Consider the following 20,016-nt stretch of genomic DNA (forward strand, 5'->3'; position numbering starts at 1 on the left):
AATAATGATGTTATTTTCAAGATATTCTTAAGTACCTAAATATTTTGGAAAATCTCCTTAATTCACAATTTTAATTTGCCATAGAACTACTGTGTTGCAATTGTATCTAGTGCGGCAAGTGCAGTTGCTATAGCATTGCAGTTGTAACACTTAAGAAAATCAAGGAGTATCCACTGAAATGCCTGTAACACGTCAATGCTAAAAATTAAAACTGTTTACTCTTGTTTTAAAATTCTTAATAGAATATTGCGCTACAAACACAAAGTCAAGATACTTAACTTGATGGTTAAAACACGTCTAAAAACTTCAACCATATTTTCTAATTGATGAATACACATAACAAAATCATTGTGCATTACAATGATGTGTTGATTGGACATAAAATGTCACTTATGATGCATTTACCTTTTTATTATTCAATCCATTGTATGCGGTTTTTTGAAATTTCATAAACATTGAACCTCCTAACCGACTCAACTGGAAGGACACCTCCATTTAGTAAGCAAAGTGCTTTTCCTTTCTTAGGTTATGTTTTGAATATATATCTTAACCAATGATATTAGCTTCCAAAAGCGACGACCGCACACATTTTTGCTGTCTCCCCTTTTACTTTGTCTCCGAGTGGAATTTTGGATTGTTCATTTTGGCTTGGGAAACTGGCTTGGGAAACTATGAAGAAAATCTCAAAACGTCTATCCCAATTTGCCCCGACAACAATTCGCTTACCTCCTGTAATGACCTATTACTATAACAAGGACATCAAACACCTCTGTTTGATTAAAATGTCTGATAACTGAGGAACCCTTTAATTGTGAAATTTGCTGCTAGAGGAAATACATTTTAGGGAATATGCTATTTTAGGTTGAATCTTTCACACTATAGTTATGTAATTTTATTTAAAAAGGGTGTACCGCTTGAGATTTCCTGCATACCGAAAGTTTAATGAAAGTTTTATCCTTATTTACTCTTTTCATTTTTAAATGAATATTCATAATTGAATGATAAAAGGGAAAATAGCCTGATCTAGTGTACTTCATGGCTAAAATCGACAGATTTTAAGGACCATTAAGTGGTTTTATGCGACGGCAGGCACTGTTTTAACTTAGTCACTTGACATTACAAGGCAGGTGGCTTTCATGCATTTCAAGAGTGCTGATTTTCTCATCACCTGGAGTTGCAGCCTTCAGCGAGCTCTTCTCCTCCTTTGCGGCATTCCTTTCGAACATCGATCCTGCACTTTGATCAGCTGAGCTCATCATAAGCTTCAAATCTACTAATGCGAGAAAAGAAGTACATTTTAGGAAACTGCAATCATTTGTAATCAAGGTAATCAAGGTAGACGTTGAGCATGAACTGACGTGTTGTCTGAATCGGGGAAACATTGAGGTATATATAACCCTACAACAAAGAATGAAACCAATATTTCCAACACTGAATACGAAAAAGTTACATACATTTCAAAAAATAATAGAGTTAGTAGCTTTGTCATAGCTTCGCTGCCAAAAATTAGTTAAAACGTACACGGTATGATTTAAAAGCATCTTCACGCATTTTAAGGTCGTCACACACGAGGGGACCAGTACTTGCGACTAGCCCCTGCAACAAGTCGCGGGGACAAGTCCCATCGCGTGAACTAGCCATTTTTGCCACAAAATCTAGTCGCAGGGACTAAAATTTGGTCCTTGCTACTATTCCCACGAATTCAAACTGGTTTGAATTTTTGGAACAAGTCCCTGCAACTTGTTCCTCAAAACGCCTCGTTTAAAGTGTTCTTGGGACAAGTCCTTGCGACCAGTCCCTTCGTGTAAACTCTTCAGGGGACGTCTAGTTGCAGGACTAGTCGTAGGGACTTAAGTCCCCTCGTGTGCGGCGACCTTTAGGGTGGTTAGCAATGCTTTACTGCTAATGTACTTGGATTGATCGATACTGGCAACCCGTATCCCTTTATGCTACAATAATGATATTAAACGAATGGCTCAACCTTTGGTGAACAACTAATGATTATCTCTTTGGCATAAAGTGTCCTCATAAAAAAGGTGACTGACAACAATGACAGAAGTTGAAAGTGAAGAATGATCGTCGCAGTTAATTTTCCAATTTAAGCAACTGGAAAGAAGAAGCCTGAAAAAAAATCAGGGCTTCAACAGGATTCGAACCCGTGACCTCCGCGATACCGGTGCGATGCTCTACCAACTGAGCTACGAAGCCACACATTGGGAGCGAGGTCAATTAATTGAGTTCATATCTTCCCGTGAGGAAGTTCTTCACTTTCACCTATAACCGCAGTTCATATATGAAATATTTCATATAAACTTTACATAATGACAGAAGTTGTTAGTGTTAAGCGAGAGTCTGTATAACGGGCCGGGCTTTAACTTGGTCACATTAAGACACATTCAGACATTATTCAGACGGTCACCTCTTTTGGTGTCACTTTTGTAGATCTCCTCTTTGTGGAAGCAATCCCAGATGGTCCCGATAATGGAGGCCAGCATTAGGGAACCAACCACAGCGCCAAAAGGGATCAGATACTGTGTTAAGTCTTTAAAGTAAACCCATTGGAATTGAAACTTGAGCTTTTCGTTTTCCTCCAAGAGATCTTTGCACGAGCTTGATTTCGACGCTTTATTTCGTTGGTTTCCTGTTAATGCATGGCGGTAATTGCGGGCTAAGCGTGTCTGTGTCTTCATACATTTGATGTAACTCTCTACAGCTGCCATGTCGTTAGAATTTTCGCCGTTTGCGTAGTCATCGTCAGCAGATGGGTCGCTTGTAAAAAATAGCAGCGCTGCACCAACTTCGCACTGAGGCAGGAACTGAAGCACTCGCAAGGTCTTGAAAAGTTCTTTGTCGTCACAGTGGAACAACACTACAGAATCCATTTCTTCAGTCGAAGTCCTTGCAGACTCTGAGGGGTCACTTATTTCTAAAATTGTGACAGTTGAAATACTTTAATTAGTTGATTAAACGACCCACGGGCGAAAATAATTGATCTTATTTCCTACAAGTAATGCATGTCTTCGACTACTTAATTATCCACATGACAACTAAAGAGAGCTGTTTTCGAAAGAATTTTGAAAACTAATTGATGATTGCGGTCCGGGGATCATTTGCGGTACAATGTGAGGTTTATTTGAGGTAAACTTCATTCGGAGATCATTTGCCGGCCTGTACAGCCCAGACAACTAACAGGCCTTCCTTTACCAAAAAATTAAAAAAAACCCTCAAAAACAATAAATAAATAAATAAATGAATAAATAAATAAATAAAATAAAAGATAGTAACTCAAATTGACAAATACGTTATTTAAGAAATAGGAAGCATGTACCGTGTTTCTGTCAGGTTTTAGTATAAATCTACTTATGTTCTATCACTGATGCCGTTCTCTGATTGGCTAGGCTACTCACTATCTATTCTATGATAGATAGTGAGTAGCGTAGCAGTGTGCCTCGTTGACAAAATGACGGCCGCTTATTGACGTTTTCGAAGTGTCTATGAAGAGGATTTAAATAAATTCTAAACTTCTAGATTTATACTAAAACAATTAAATTATTCGCTCTCAATTTCTATCGCGTGATAGTTGACGAGGGCGCAGCCCACGTCAACTATCACGCGATAGAAATCGTGAGCGAATAATCTTATTGTTTAATAGGGGCACAATTTTAAACCAGTTAGCGCCCATATTTTCTTTGGGCCATTTTTTAAGAAGAAATATTAAGCTGTGTTATACTTGGAGACAATAAAATTAGTGTTATTGCAGTCGTTAGAAATTAGTTCAAATCACTAGATTAACAATACCTTCTACAATAGAATATGTCATCTGGTAATCAACGTAATCTGACTTAGAAAGTCCAGGCGGAACTCCAATCTATACAAAGACAGATTCCACAAGCTAAATATCCTGATTTTAATCTTAAGAGTGCATAACAGCTGCTCTTCATGCGGACCCTCTATTGACGTCAAACTGGAATGTAGAAACGTTTGTTCCTCAGGAAGAGGCCAGAGAAATATCTTTGAAGCAAGACGAGAACCAAAAACATACTCAAACCACATATGTATGGGACCAGGTGGGAGGCGAGCGCTCTCATCTCTAGATCATCTCTACTCCGTAGAACTCTCCCCAAGAATATTTCAAGCTTTAGACCACACTGTATTTCATGGGACTAACTGGGGAGTGTTGCTTAGGGCATGGCTGGTAATTGACTAGCTATGAAGTGTGGTGGCAGGTGTAAAACAGCTACAATTATGCAGGATATGCTAGAGATCACGTGCACGGATGTTACAAGGTGAGGTGTAGATAACAAGCGTATATACCAATGGGCATGGCAGGCATGCTTACAGGGATTTATGTCACGGACATTCGTAAATATAAAATAAGACACCTCATGAATATCTCCCTAAGAACTTCAAGGAATGAATAAAAGAGTATGTTAAGTAACAAGTAGCAGAGTACGTTATGTATATTTAATCCTGGTTTTTTTTTTTTTTTTTTTTTAACAATGAACCTATCAGGATACTTCAAAGAGTCAAACACAATGTCACAAGTTGTCTCAACGGTTGCAAATATTTTTCTAGTCAGATTGTAGAATGTAAAATGCGAGTGCAGTTACCACATGAATTGCCTATTTACCTTTTTACCAAACAGATGGTTGCCACGGTCCAGTTCCTGGGTTACCAGACGAGCAGAGACCTGAGCCGTAAACATCGTCAACAAGATGATCCCTGCGACCATCCACACACTTGCGACCAGCCGGGCAAGCAATGATTTAGGAGCCTTGTCCCCATACCTACACACGTATAACGTGCTAAGTTATTGAAGTTGAACCCGGGAGTTGAACCTACCGGTAAGTGACCCCACATAGTGCTAAACATTGGTGGCCACTTAAGAGAGGTAAAAATTAGTGAAATTCGGCTTACAATAACCCGGCTTAACGCTAACAAATGATTAAAAGTTAACCGATCGCGAAGTATCAATTTTTCCCCTAAAAAATGTTTTTCACTTCTTATTTTTTGTATAGTTTGATATTACCCAAGCTCAAAACTGAAGGACAAATAATAAAAACAGAAAACGTCACCTAAAAAAAATACAAAATCTGAAATTAAAATTAACGCTGATCTTGGGTTAGTTCAATAGGACGTTGAACAATCCGGCCCAAAATAGCCACGACACAATTAGAGAGAACTTGAAGACAAGGAAATTAAGCTGCTGTCGTAAATCTAAAGAAACCGTCCCCCAGGGATAAAAAACGTTTCTTTGTTGACTTACCCAACCGTTGTCATGGTAACAACTGCCCACCACATGCCGTCAGCAATTCCCCTCCAAAATCGTCTCGGAAACTGTTCTGGATTTGACCCGCTATCCTTGAAAAAAAAAGTCAAGCTTTAGCTGAAGGAACAACTTGCTAATTTCAATTATCAAAATGTAAATTGTCTTTGCTCGCGCCATCATTACGTCAACAGCTCGGTCTAGTTCTGTGTTTCTATCGAGTTATAGAAACACGATTTTTAACCAATCAGCGCGCGTATTTTCTTAGGACTGTTTTCTAAGGGCCTGTTTACTTAGAGGGAGGGTGCCCCGGCTAATCGAGCTACCCTGGGAGGGCTAACTTCTCATATGTTTCTTTAGAAAACGCATCGAAGCGTTTACATGCTAGACAGGGTAGCCCACCTACCCGGGGCACCCTGTCTACTTGCCCGGGGTACCCGGCTAGGCCGATAGCTTTTTACCACGTAAACGGTTCGGGCCGGTCTATCCCGGCTAGCCAAGGTGAGATAAACCGCGAAAACATGGCAGCGCGAGGGGAATTTTTTCGTCGTTCTATACACTATTCACTGTCCTATACACTGAAAACAGGCAGCCAGCGGAATGAGCGATAAAAAAGTTAAACTCGCCGCCAAAAAGTTTCTTTGTTCGACCATTTTGTTTGTTGTGCTTAGCGGCCGCTCAAAAGATAGCCCACGCAGCCCACTCACTGTTCCGGTTAGATTAGTTGCATGTAAAGGCGGGCTATGTGTCAACCCTTCTAACCGGGTAGCCCTGTTAGCCGGGGCACCCACCCTCCATGTAAACAGGCCCTAAAGGAAGATATGTTCGTTTGACTCCGGTGGGTAATATTGGAATCTCATGCATAAATAGACTCTCTTTAATGTTCTACAGCTAATGCAGGTGGCTAGTGTTGACTATAATAGAAATGGATAAACGTGTTTACAAATTGAGACATGGTTCATCGGCGTCAGTTCTTTAAAGGCATACATTATTGATGCTGATCGTGACTGAAAACCCTTTCAATGGAAGCTCAAAGTACATGTGATGTGTTTGTTTCTTTTTTCGTGTTTCTTCAAGAACGCGAAAGCTTTCAGGCCGCTCGACTGCAAAACAGCTATTCGACTTCTTGCTGCTGAAGAGTGCTGTCACTAAAATCCGTTTGAGGGCAGGGAAAGTTAAGAAATGTTCAAATGAGTCGGCGAAACACGCTACACGTAAAGGAAACTAGCTATTATACAGCCTATTAAGTTATACTTACTAAAACCCAAATGATCATTCCTGCGAGAGCCGCACATGAAAAACACAACACCAGAAGAGGCCACAACTCTAAGATAGACAAGTAGGCGATGGTAGCGAGATCGTGTCGACTCTTCTGTCGCACCAGCACTGGGTGAAAGGTTTCAAACTTCAAAAAATCTTCCTCACGATCGACGTCAAAACTTGGAAACCAGAATGTGAGTGTTGTTTTTGTGCTAAAGCCACTGTCGTTTAACTTTGAGCAGTATCTGCTGGCGTTGATCAAGGTTTCATTCCATGCTTTTAATCGAGAATCAAATTCGGCCGTAAAGAACGGAAAATTCTCTTGGTAGCCGGAATACTCCCACTTGGTTTGCAATTCTGACACATCCGTTGCTTGAGTACCGCAGAAGTAAGTCACAATGAACAAAACTTCCAAAACAGTCATTTTCAGTTAAGGACGGAACGTCGGCGGTTATGAAGGCTTCAGACAATATCCCTTTCGATAAATAGTCGCGCACAGGCTTGTAACAAATAAAACCGCCAAGTGATTATAACCAGTCTAGCCTGTCTGAGGCAACTTGGTTGTTAGTTAGTTATGCGCGTTCATAACTATTGTTTAAATGAATAATTAAAACTCAAAAGTTAATACTTTCACCTAACTGAGCATCAATTATACAAACATTGAGAGTACTTTGTTGTACCGAGGTACAAAAACATTCGCAGGTCTTTTCCAGGTTTCAGCAAAGGAGTCACAGCTTCTAACAACAAATTGTTCAGTCAGTCAGACGGCACTGAGTGAGCGGCGTTTATAATTTTAAGCAGGATAAAGAGAGAATAAGACCAATCATTCTCCAGCTTTTGTTATTTTATCAGATGCAGCACACATTGGCACCCTTAATGGTTTCAGTGAACTCAAAAGCGAGTATTGTAGTCAACGTCCAACACGCTACTTGGCCTTTAACGGTTAAGACGAAATGTACAATTTAACGAGTGCGAACAGAAGCGATGAAAAGGGAGCGGTTGCTACAAAAAAAATAAATTACAAGTTATAGACGAATACAATAAAAGAAAGAGAAATAACGAGCCGAAGGTAGACGATACTTACAAACGTTGTATGACTAGGAAGCTAAGGTACACGTAAAAGGAAAACGGCAGGGCGGTAAAAGAGACGAGATGACGGTAGCGTCGCGAAGAAAATGCCCAAATAAACTAGAAAGACGCATACAAAAGGGGGCTGAAACAAAGCAAAATTATGCGAAAAAACCTAACAGAACATCGATAACGTGAAAGCGAGATAAACGAAAAGAATGCGATGATCACGAAAGAATGCACGCACAAACGGAAAAAATAACAATTAAATGCGGCTGCAACAGCGAGCATCAGCAGTTCGTCCAGTGTTGTAATCTTTATGAGGGGACAGTCTCCTCGCCCGTTAGGTGATCACACTACAAAAGTTAGTTTAGTCATTGAAAATTTCACTTTCAGGTTTTGAAGAGGGACGGACCGAGGTTCATTCTCAGCCCCATACACTGTGCGATGATTTTAAGAAAATAATGAATTTTGACTTCTTGGACGAAAGCTTCAAATGGCGTTTGCAGGTGTTTATTAACATAGTATATTTTGCATAAAATGCAGTTATTACCCTGAGGCAGAGGAGCGATTCTTGCATTTTATCATATTGAATTAATTGACAGCGGCGGGTAGAAAGCAATTACCGATGCGGAAAGTTAAAAAAGAAAATTTAAATATGGTTTATTTGTAATGTTTCCATTTAAAGAATAGTGAAGAAACAGGAGAGGAATCTGGAGGAGTACCAACAATTCACAATGCTAAAAAATAAACGAGAGTAAAAATTTGTATGTACAGGGGCATAGTTTAGTGAGACAGATGCACATAAACAAGTTATAAGTAGATATAGCAAGTACATCACTTTGTAGATCTGATTGGTCATAAAAAATAAAACAAAAAGGAACCCATTAAAAGGCTGTCACAAAAATGTCGAAGAAAAAAACCTGATCAAAAACTGGATCAAATGGCAACGATGCTCTTCAATTTTATTTTCTAAAAAGTTTTTATCTACCGAGCTCTAGATTGTACAAACAATTAAAAAGCCATTTTGTAAGAAACCTTGGACTTCTATAACTCTACAGAAACACAGAATTAGCACGAACGTTTGAAGTGAGCAAAGAGAATTTACATTTAGATGATCCAAACAAACGAGGAACTTTCCTTCTTTTTCCCGCGGCGCTTTCTAAAAGAAATACAAAATAGTTTCTCCGTGTTTCTACCGAGTTATCGATACACTCTTGAAAGTTCTAGAGAACTCGAAAAAACTTTGGAAATGGACGTTTGCGGCTGGTCTTCCCACAGCATCTCTCGTTCTCATTAACTTACGCTCCTGTTTTTACGACTAGATAGAAACATGGAGTATATTTTTTGTTTCTTGATTACTAAATTTGTATTTAATCAATAGGTTACTTTTTTCGTGTTTTTCGTCGATACGGTCATGCAAACCCAAGACGTAGTCGAGGGTTTGTTTAGCCGAGGCCATGTTAACACGGAAAAAGTACTTTATTGCTTTTACAAAATATTTCTCAAAAATACGCGCGAATCTAAAACGTCACAACCGTGTTTACATACTCTCATCTAAACACACCTATCGACCAATGAGAGCGCGCGTAGTATATCAGTTATATATTTTTTATAACTTCTGATCGAGGTCACAGCTCTACTGCACCTGAGCGACAACGGCATAAGGCGAGTATCCGGTGCCTTTTGAAATAACGGTATTTAGTGGCTAAGGGAGGCCACCCTGACAGAAAACCCTGGCCCTCCAGGTTGGTGGATGGGCATGCGGCCAATCCCTCCATTCCGCAAAAGTCATTGATTAAAAAAAAAACCGATATTTCTTCAAAGAAGCTGTTCTACTGTATGGGTGTGAAACGTGGCGTATGACCAAACTGGATTTATTCCTACATAAAAAGTAAGAGTTTGAACAGGCTCATGAAGATCTTCTGGCCTATGAAAATATCCAATGACGAGATCCGTAACCGGGCTGGCATCAGCACCATCAGTGTACAAATACACCAGCGGCGCTGGAGGTTCATTAGCCGCATCCTCGGAATGAATGCCAGCCAACATCCCACGACAGCAATAACTTGAGCTCCGGAGCGAGAGAGACGACGTGGTAGACCGAGGGAGACCAGGCGTAGAACCGCAAAGAAAAATAGGACAGCCTCTGGTTTTACGTCGTGGAGCGGGGCAGCAGTGGTTGCACTTGATCGCGTGGCATGGCGAAGAAGAATTTCCAGGGGGTTGTGGATAAAAGTGAAAGTGATCGAAGTTGCTTAAGAATGAATCACAACTCGAATGCTGCTTATGGCTGCTTGCGTTGGGCTTCCTAGTGCACACAAACTTTTCGTCGATTTAAACGAAAGTATATCAGAGCAATTGTCGGCATGTCCTTTCTGAGCGAAGTTCAACATCGATTCGAAATTTGCAATAGCTTGGACTCCGTTTGGTTGAGCTAAGAGACAAATATTGAAATGCAACTAAAATTAAAGTTAAAACTAATGTTAGTGCCACTCGACCTTTGTCAATTGAAATGAGTCATTGTATTAAGTTTACAAATAAAGAGAAATTAAAGTCAGTTTCCTGTTTATATGTTTATTGATTTAACAATTTGCCGTTGCAAAAATTAAATGTATATATTAACAAGCTTAAAAAGCTCCATCGAAAGTTTGGAATGAATTGAGGCTCACTTCAACTATAAAAATACTACTTTTTTAAATAATTAATTAAATACTTTTGGGGGCGGTTGTGTTTATATTTGATTTCAGACTACTATATTTTGCTAAGCTGCTCGCAAGCTATAAATTTTTGTTGTTGCAGCCTCGGACAGAATTTTCAAGACCTCGGTCACATTTTTTCACAATACGGACCTCCCAACCGGCAAATAACATATGTATTTGAACCGTATAATTATCCGTGATATGCTAATTAAAAATTACTTAATTAGCCTTATACGGTTAGTATTCAACTGACTCAGTACCTTATCATGTGACTCGCCATGTTTCCTGTCTGAACATTTTAAGCAAAAAGACCTGCAGACAGGGAGACCAGTACTAAGCTAGTCAGTCTTGAAAAAACCTTTTAAGTTTGACTGATGAAGAAGACCGTTTTCTTTTTGTCCAATCAGGACGCTGATCGTCATCTGTTTCCTCCGCCGGCATAGGTTGTTACCATGCTACCATAGAGACATTGCCATCCTGTTACTAGTTGCACGTGCTAGTTTTCCTAATATATCTTTGACAAAATTAAACCTACAAAAGCACTTTTAGTAATGGGACATAAATAGTTTTATGTACGAAAACACTGTTTTCTGTGCGTTGAGGATTGACAAGCCTCATTACTCTTTCTTATAACTGGCTTAGGTCATCAATTAACGCTCCTATCAAAGGCTTTTTCTTTCAAAGATACGTATTTGTTAATTTAATTTATCGGAATCTTTACAGGAACCTGTGACAAATGAATAAATAAATATCGATAAATGAAATAAATAACTAAACTTAAATTTTTTACCGTGGCAAGTGATTTGGTTCGACTTCTGCTATCTATGGTTTAGTTTAGTCACTTCATGGTGAGAGACGCGATGCTTGGCGAGCCAAAATAATGGTTGCCAACGACTAAAAGTATAATGAGCTACAAAAACACTATGGACCCTGTAATACACTTGACATTGACTAAACTCCTGTTGCCGATTCTTCTCGTTTCAGAGCGACCGCTCTTGGCTGTAATTCTTGTGTACCCACTGCGTTCCTTTAAGGTGATGTGGATCAGGATCAGTGGTCCAAGATCACTCGGATCTTAGTTCATCAAAGGAACCGATGAATCCATGACCAGAGTGGATTCGTCGTTTCCTTTGATGCGCCATGATCCAAGTGATCTTGGATCACTGATCCTGATTCAGATCACCCCAAAGAAACGCACCTTTTATTGGAATGAAAACATTCAGTTATAATTCTTATGTACCCACTTCCTGATGGATACTAACATTGTTGTCAGTGTTGTCTGAAAGTTAGTTATCATCTTAGTTGAAAATTTATCCAATTATCGCATGATACAGATCCGATTTATGTCTTTTTTTCAGTTGAAATTAATTACTTTGAAATCTTAAAAAGATAATAGCAAAAGCGATAACGAGCTGTTGGGATGACCGTTGAATAATGGTAAGGGTTCTTCCAAAATCAAGAAACCAACCGAACGAGATGGTGCTTACCATTCGCAATTCGATTTCTTGTAATTGTTTTCGGCCGATGAGAGACTGGAAACTGGAAAACTTACCAAATGGTAAGGAAATTTCCGCCGTTCCGTCCCGAATGGAAAAAGAGGACTACCTCTGGAAGTAGTCTACAATTTCCGAACGGATTTTCCGGAAAATTACTGTTCCATTTGACTTTCAACCGAAATTTCCGGATTTTTTTTGCTAAGTGGTAAGCACCCACAGTGTATTAAGATCACGAGAAAATTCCTACCGCAAGACTTTTTTGTCCGTCTTGATTTTAAGCAACTATTCCACAAAGCTCCAGTCGCCAAGAGGGTGATGAGAAGAGCAGCAGCACTGCATAGAAGGATAACAATAACTTCCATGCGAGGCGGTTTATTCTTCCTGGCATCGAGGTACTTTCCCAGACGGTGTTTTTCAAAACAGCGTTGCCGCGTGAAGAGCTGTAAATGATAAGTAATTCATTTTGCTTACTTTGGTGCATCCAACAGCATTTTGCTGAAACACTTCTGCGGCATATCAGGCAAGTTTGGTCGAGCCATGGCTTGTAACTTGGCGAGTTTAGTCCAACCCATGCTAATAGGGGGATTCACGGTGACGTCATCGTTTACATTTTGCTCATTTGCATACGGCTTTCCATACAGAAAGTAGCATGCTATTTATGAATTGACTCCAGCCAGCTAAAGAGCTAGTGAAACTTGATACGTGGTGAAATTTTTAGCTCTTTGGGTGTAATATTCAAGGAGATATTGCCTTTAAAAAACTGCAAAATTTCTGGGTGGCAAAAGCGCTAATGAGCTTGTCTTTTGTAAAATTTTGAGTAACTAAACCCTCGTTGAACAAAAACTATTCAATACATCAGGCTCATATGCATATTTATAGGCTGAGTTAATCGTACTATGAGCTTTGAAAATTCAAAACTGATTTATTTGTAGCTCCATCGGAAACTAAATTGCTTATGCTAATGTGGCAAATATTTTAAACAAGGACTCCACTATACCAAAGGAACCTTATGTTATGCCGCCGAAAAGTACCAAACTACGTAGGAACTATTAGGTATTTACCGTACCCAAATCCAGCTGGCTTAAATCCGGTAATACTGGCAAGTCAGCGACTTAATATCGCAGGAAAACAGGGCAGCATACAAGACTTCTGATAGGCTTTACTTTAATTACAGTATCCTTATTCGCAAGTTACTCACACTTTAAGAACTTTAAACACTTTAAAACTGGATAAGGTAAAACTCAACACTAAGATCGTCGCCAAGTGCAGTCTGAGCAACATGCATGAGACATTTTTGAGGAATCTTTGTTAAATCACTCATGATGTTTCCGACTCTTATTGACTATGTATTTAAAATTACCAGTGCTGCGAAAACTGTGTTGCCAGCCCGACGTAACCCAGATACGTAACGTTACTTAATTAGCTATGATGGGGACGATGACTCGGTCTCCGTCAATTGGTACCATTCTTTGTGCTTGTTTTCTTGACTGCCTGGATTCTTTGACTGGATCTGGGATCACGACAAACGCATAACTAGTGGATCACACGTGAAATCAACCAATCAAAACCATGCTAAGAAGCATATCCCAAACGATTAATTTTACGATCTTGACGGTTAAAACTAGCAATAATTGTTTAGAACATGGTTCACGAGTGTATTTTTAACTAACAAGATAAAAACTGAATCAAAACCATTACCAAATAAAATCACCTTTTCGGATTTTGGACATTCTAGTTCTCCCTTTTTCAAAATCCTCGATGCCACCTGTTTTTCATAGCAACTTCCATGCTCCTCTTCTGCCCATCGATCCAAACACTCAAAGAAGTATTTCTGTAAGTTCCTTCTGTACTCTACCAGCTCAACATGCGCCCCGATGACAGGGTTGACGGGAAAGACATGAACTATCCTGAGTTTTAGGTCAGATTCATCATTGCAGTCAAACAGCCATATTTTGGCCACTTTGTCGTCCTGAAGGCCTTGAAGGAGTTCAACTTCTGTGTCATACGCTATGATCAAAGCCACAATAGAACGAAATTAAGAAATAGAAACATTTTCCATGTTTTTGTCAAGTTTTAGTAGACACTCAGCTGTGTTCTGTTGGAAATTTGAGAATTTCATTGATTCTCTCATCGTTTTCTATTTACCAAACAGATTCCATCTTGCAGTGCGTCTGTTCAGTAATAGATCTCAGATGACGTCAAAATGACAGTAAGATAGTAAGAACAAAAAAGTGGCCCACGAGGCGATAGCGGAGTGTGTCACTGATGTTCTTACCACATTTTGACGTCATCTGTCATCTATTACTGAACAGACGCACTGTAACATGGAATCTCTTTGTTTTATTTGGCATAATCCATTGCCTATACAAAATGCAGAAAACTCTCTGGTTGCTATACGTAGCAAAGAACTGTGATTGGTTCACGGAAATCACGCCACTCTCAAACTTAAATCTAGCGTCGCTTGTCGTGGAGTAGAAAACTTACAGCGAAGGCAGGATTAAAATGCGAGATCTACAAATCTTATATAAAATGATGAAAAAGTCAAATCATTTTTTGGCATCAAAGCAAACCCCCGTGGTCCGAAAAAACCTGGACGATGCCTTGAATAATGCAGGAGTTAAAAAGCCGCTCAGAAAACTTGCGGTTGCGGTCCACATCGACTTATTGGAGTTCATTCGATTCGTGGTTTGAAGAAAGGAGCGTTGATGACGGCGGAAATTTGTGTCCTCTGTGGTTGGTGATTGTCGAATGCATTTGAAATAGTGTTGAAGACACTTAGTACCTGTGATACAGACTGCCCTGAGCTGCAGTGAGCTATACTTTGCTCGCTGTTGAACTCTGAAACGATTTGGAACATTCAAGTCGGAAAGCAAGGTTGCGTGTTCATTTTTAGAAGTGGTGTTGTGATGTTTCTTTCCTGACACTAATCTGTGTAAAAAATTATTTTGAGACTGAGAAAATTTGATTTTTTTTTAAAATTAATCTCATAAACAGTTTGCTTATTGGGTTTATAGTTTCGATTTTGCTGGAGCGTGAAGTTTAATAGTACTTACTGGGGGATTAGTATGATGAAGAGGTTTGTCAAAATTTTTATAACTATTAGAATTTTGACAAAACGCAAGTGAAATTATTTTGTAATTTCACGAGCATACCATTTGATTACCTTTAAATATCATAGGTGACAAATTACGATTACAATCGCGGGTTTTTGACTTTTTATCGAGAAATTTAGGGCCAAACGTTGCTATGGCAATTTAAATTAACGCTGAAATTTCGCGCTTAAATTAAGGAGTAATTTGTCACCCATAATATTAATTTCAAAATTGAACGAGCGCGCAGCGCGAGGCCGATTTTGTGGCCCATTACTATTACGTATATGAAAAATAACAAATCGTTATGTGGAGGAAATCAGTTAAGTCGGAGGATAAGGTGGGTGGGTAGGTAAGTGGTTGGTTGTTTGGTTAATTGGTTGATTGGTTGGTTATTTGTTTGGTAGATTGGTTCGCTGGTTAGGTACAAATAAGATGTCAGGGAATTTCAAGACATACGCTTCAAAATAGCTCCCTCACAATAAGCCCTGAAGAGTTCCCTGCTTCCATTTGGGATGCCAATCTGAAAATAGATGTAGATTATCAGATTAGTCTCCGGTAACACAATTAGACGTGTCCTATTCAAGTCAATCGCTATTTTGTCATCGAATTATCGCCAAATTGATAAAGATGGCTAAATCGAAGTAAATTTCTTGCCTCCTTCTTTTGTAACTTGAGACGAAACGCACTTCTTGACGAGTAAAATCTCAACAACGCGTGAGTTGAGGTAGAGGAGAATACTACCCAAAAAATGACCAAAATGAAGCATTTATGTTCTAGTAATTCGCTTCTGATATGTACAAAGATTCATAAGTTCTAATCTACCACAATTTACCAAGGACGTCCTTGGCATGATAAGTTGAATTTCCAATTTCCGAAAGTGTTATAAGGTTTTTACTCGGGATTGCATGCTTAGCTATGACGTTATGTAAAGCTTTCATACTTTGTATCCAAAATCCTCATCTAAAGGGCGCAAACCGTCGGTTGTTATGGTAGAGGAGATCTGGGCCGTAAAGGATGACATCAGCAACATTCCAATGAACATCCACAGTGAAGCGTAAACTCGCCCCAGGAATGACTTAGGTGTCTTGTCACCATAGCTACCGAGGAAATGAAATATTCTTTTGAAATCTAACAACTGTTGTTAAGCACATCGATGAAGGACTGTCTGAACAGACTGAGTGACTCACTAATTGATTGATTGATTGATTGATTGATTGATTGATTGAATGAATGATTGATGGATGGATGGATGGATGGATGGAATGAATGAATGAATGAATGAATGAATGAATGAATGAATGAGTGACTGAATGATCGAATGATTGATCCAAAGAGCTAATATTTTGACCCCAATACTGAAAAAGTCTATATTTTATCGATCGACAAAGCTTTGGATGAAATTCAAATTTCTGATTTCTGTTCGATGTAACCAATAATCAAAACTGTTCTGACAACAAGTGCACGGACAATGCGAACAACAAGTTGATGACGGCTTCAAAACTGATTCAAAATAGCAACCCAATTCAGTACAAGCACGAACAGTGTGCGTCATAATCCGATGACGCATCAGAGGCGTGGGCATGAGAAGATTACCAAATTACCAACCCTGAGTGATAAACGCAATGAAACACCTGGCATGGCAACCATCACGTTTCGCTTAATTAAACCTTGCTAAACATAGTTTTCCCCTGATTCTTTTTTACATTTCCAAACGAGATGTTACAAAATTCAACACTTGATTCATCCTTGTAGATACGTTTTTACAATCGAGTTAAGATTTTGGAGAGCACGAAAATGAAAGAAGCACGGGCTTTGATCAAAGGGCAACGAGAACAACTCTAGTTTCTTGTTGCTTCGTGACTTCTTGCAATGCATGAGATAACTGTTAATTTTAACACGTCGACCCTAGTGCCAGACGCCTTTGATTTTCATTGGTCAAATCTAACGGAACACGTCAAAAAATGCCAAAAAGATGTCAAATCTATTAACAGATTAAAACTTCCAGTGCGAGGAATCTTCATCAATCGAAAAAAGGGAAAACCAACAAGTAGAAATTAAAATATTCTTAACGTTTGGAATATTCGGAGAAAATATATATTGCGGAAAACTGTTTTCTTTTATTTCAGAACAAAATGTCATTGTCGTTATTTTTAATTCTAAACTCTTTGCAGGTGACAAATAAAACAAAGCTTGGATCTCCAGACGCCAACCAGACGGATTAACTTGGAATACTGAGCATCGCGTTTATTTTACCTCTTTGTTATTTGCGGCGTTTGGTGTTTGAACTCTTTATTTTATATGGTACCAACACCAAAGAAAGAAATCATTTGCTCCTGATCTGTGGCATTTTATCCGCAGAAGAATATTTGAAAGTATATGCAAAAGCTTACCCCACTGTTGTCATGGTAACGATTGCCCACCACAAACCTCCTCCAGTCCCTCTCCAAAACGACTTTGGAAAATGATCAGAATTCGTTTTGCGATCCTATGAAGACAATTGCACATAGCTATTATCACAGCAGCACATATCGCATATTTGTTCTTTAACTAAACAGGCAGCTGGTGTATGTAATCAATATCTCTGAACATGCAATGATAAATAATGGTCTTTAAAAGCAACCCATAATTACTATTATTATCGCCTCCGAATTTTCTGACTCTGCAATCGAGAGTTTGAATTGTCTTCTTTTTCCTTCAATTTCTGCTGAAAGGCTGTGAGAGCATTAGAACTGTCGTGGCGCGCAAACCGTTTTGATAACAATTTTGAAACCTGCGCTACACACTTTTAAGAAAGCATGGAATTGTTTTTGTTGTTGTTGTTGTTGTTTTTTTGTTTTTTAAATTCATATTCAAGAAATTCTTGCAGATAGGTTTGACTGGCGATTATCAATTTCTGTTAATGTTGAAATAAGTGCAAACGAAAACTCGAAAATGAAAGATGTTGAAGTTAATATGCAGTATTCAATGACGCTTTGGTAAATCTATTTTTGATATCTGAAACTGAAACCTTGAATAAATAATTATCTACGCTATAGATCGCAACGAAAAACTAAATCGAAAACTATTCAGTGGATAAAGTCAAGAAACTGTAATGTTACAGTAGATAGGTAAAGAAGACACCTCTCCAAGTTTTAGGTCTCTGCGTTCTCCCAAACTTCAGATATTCGTCGAAATGTTTTGCGCAACTTTACAGAGCTCAGTATGGAGCCGCCATGTTGGTGGAGCTCTTTGTTCCACCATGGCGGCCGGAAAATAGTGTAAACATCTGGAACTTACTTTGGCTTACTTTAGGCGGCTGATTATCTGAACTAAACCAGCAAACATTCACACAAGCACTTTACCTAACACTTGAACTCCTAAAAAGGCTAGAAATCACTAGATAAATGTATATTTTTCCACAAACGCGATCGGAGAGGTATGTCACGCACCGCCATAACTCTGAACTTCATACTGCGCTGGTTTCCAACCCAAGCACGCTATTGAGCTGAAAAGTTGTAAACAGATATAAATTTAGATTCTCTCACGCCTGATGAGGATAAAAACTTTCGTGGCTTTTTAGTTTTGGATTTTGGAATGATGAACTCACGTGCTTGAAAACGATCTATATTAATCATTTAATTAATTCGAACCCGAATGTAAATACGTTTGCGCAGACGTTTAAACGACAATGAAGAGAAAGTCCAGTTATTTTTTGTTTCCTATCGGCAATTCGTGTTAGTTCGCATCGCATAGTAAAGAACATTCAAAGCAAATTCTTTCTTCAAACATTAAGGTTCGATAGATACGGACCGGGCCTTTTAAATTCCAGTTTACGTAGCATGAAGCGAGACTAGATTTTTCGCTTTTCTCTGAACAGCTGATACGCCTTCTCCATTTCCCCTGCAAAAATGCGTCTCATAACATCTTTGAGCGAAGACAAATTCTTCAAGGCCTGCGCGCTCGGCCTACGAATTCGCTTCGCGTGGAAAAATAATATACAGCTTCTGTTAATACTTACAAGAAACCAGATCATGAGCCCTGATATCGCAGCTGCTATCAGGCAAAACACGAACAGCTTCCACATATGAACCAAAGCGTGGTAGTTCAGGTAGTTGGGTAATCAGGAATGAATAATCTAATAGTATAAATCTATTAGTCGTTCAAAACTTTATTTTAAAACTGCTCTTCGCAGGCACTTAGAAAACGCAAAGAAGCAGCTGCGTTTTGTCAACTGCACACTTCCAGGCTATCTACAACAGAATATAGATGGCGAGTAGAGTTGTGGGCAATAAGAAAACGGTATTCATGATAGAGCGCTAGTAAATTTATACTAAGACCCGATAGAAACACGGAACAAGGACGAGGTGTTGGCACAGTGATGGCGCGAAAAGAGAAAATTTACCTTCTGACATTATACCTAATCATATCAAGTTTGGCTGCTCCGGCCCGAAGCTATCAAAAGGCACGATTAGGTATCAGCGGCGCATGAAACGTGTTAGGTCGAACCATGGTTCGTATTTTGGCTAGACGTTGAGTCAAAGTACCCATGGTGAGACCAAACAAACTTGTCAATGATATGCCGCCGAAGTGTACCCAGAATTGTAAGATTAGATCAGTATTTATCGTACCCAAATTCGACCAAAATTCCCAATATATTTATCTAGTAACAGTAATCTTTCAGGCGTTAAACTTATGCGGTGCGCGCGAGTAGTTAAGTTTCAGCGGGAAAGTTTTGACATCTTTAAGCCCAAAAAACATCTACGGCTGTTTTAAGCCCTAGCTTCATCGTGCCAAAATACCAGAAGTGTTGCTTTTGTTTCTAAGAACGTTAACAGCCTAGCTTCCTACCCGATGTAACCACAGACACGAGTGTCAGCTTCCCAAATTTATTTTATTCATGAATTTCAATCAATTGTGTTGATCTGCTGCGAGTCAAAAATCGTCTCCATTGCATTTACATGGCTTGCCACAGAAACATAAAAAAGCATCTGGTTATAAATAAATAAAAGTACTTATTATGATACCTATTTTTATTCTATGATACTGTTTTTAACTAATAGCAAGTTAATAATATTTACTATTTAGTGCAGCATAATACGTTTTACTGACAAACTGGACTACGTAAAAAGCGATAAAACTATTGGTTAATTCAA

General features: G+C 39.0%; 2 protein-coding genes across 2 annotated transcripts; both read right to left on the reverse strand.

The window, feature by feature from the left end:
• Positions 1-834: 834 nt before the first annotated feature.
• LOC145500844 (uncharacterized) lies at positions 835-7,074 on the reverse strand. The gene is made up of 6 exons (XM_081480378.1): positions 6,525-7,074; positions 5,267-5,361; positions 4,631-4,787; positions 3,799-3,868; positions 2,420-2,926; positions 835-1,273 (listed from the first exon to the last, which is right to left on the reverse strand). Exons 1-6 carry the CDS (start codon positions 6,948-6,950, stop codon positions 1,107-1,109), a joined length of 1,422 nt encoding a protein of 473 aa, XP_081336504.1. The 5' UTR covers positions 6,951-7,074; the 3' UTR covers positions 835-1,106.
• Positions 7,075-15,711: 8,637 nt separating this feature from the next.
• Positions 15,712-19,890, reverse strand: LOC145500830 (potassium voltage-gated channel protein egl-36-like). The gene is made up of 3 exons (XM_081480369.1): positions 18,882-19,890; positions 17,275-17,369; positions 15,712-15,981 (listed from the first exon to the last, which is right to left on the reverse strand). Exons 1-3 carry the CDS (start codon positions 18,945-18,947, stop codon positions 15,819-15,821), a joined length of 324 nt encoding a protein of 107 aa, XP_081336495.1. The 5' UTR covers positions 18,948-19,890; the 3' UTR covers positions 15,712-15,818.
• Between the last annotated feature and the right edge of the window lie 126 nt (positions 19,891-20,016).

Source organism: Orbicella franksi, chromosome 10 (assembly GCF_964199315.1).
Source record: "Orbicella franksi chromosome 10, jaOrbFran1.1, whole genome shotgun sequence".
NCBI classification, from domain to species: domain Eukaryota; kingdom Metazoa; phylum Cnidaria; class Anthozoa; order Scleractinia; family Merulinidae; genus Orbicella; species Orbicella franksi.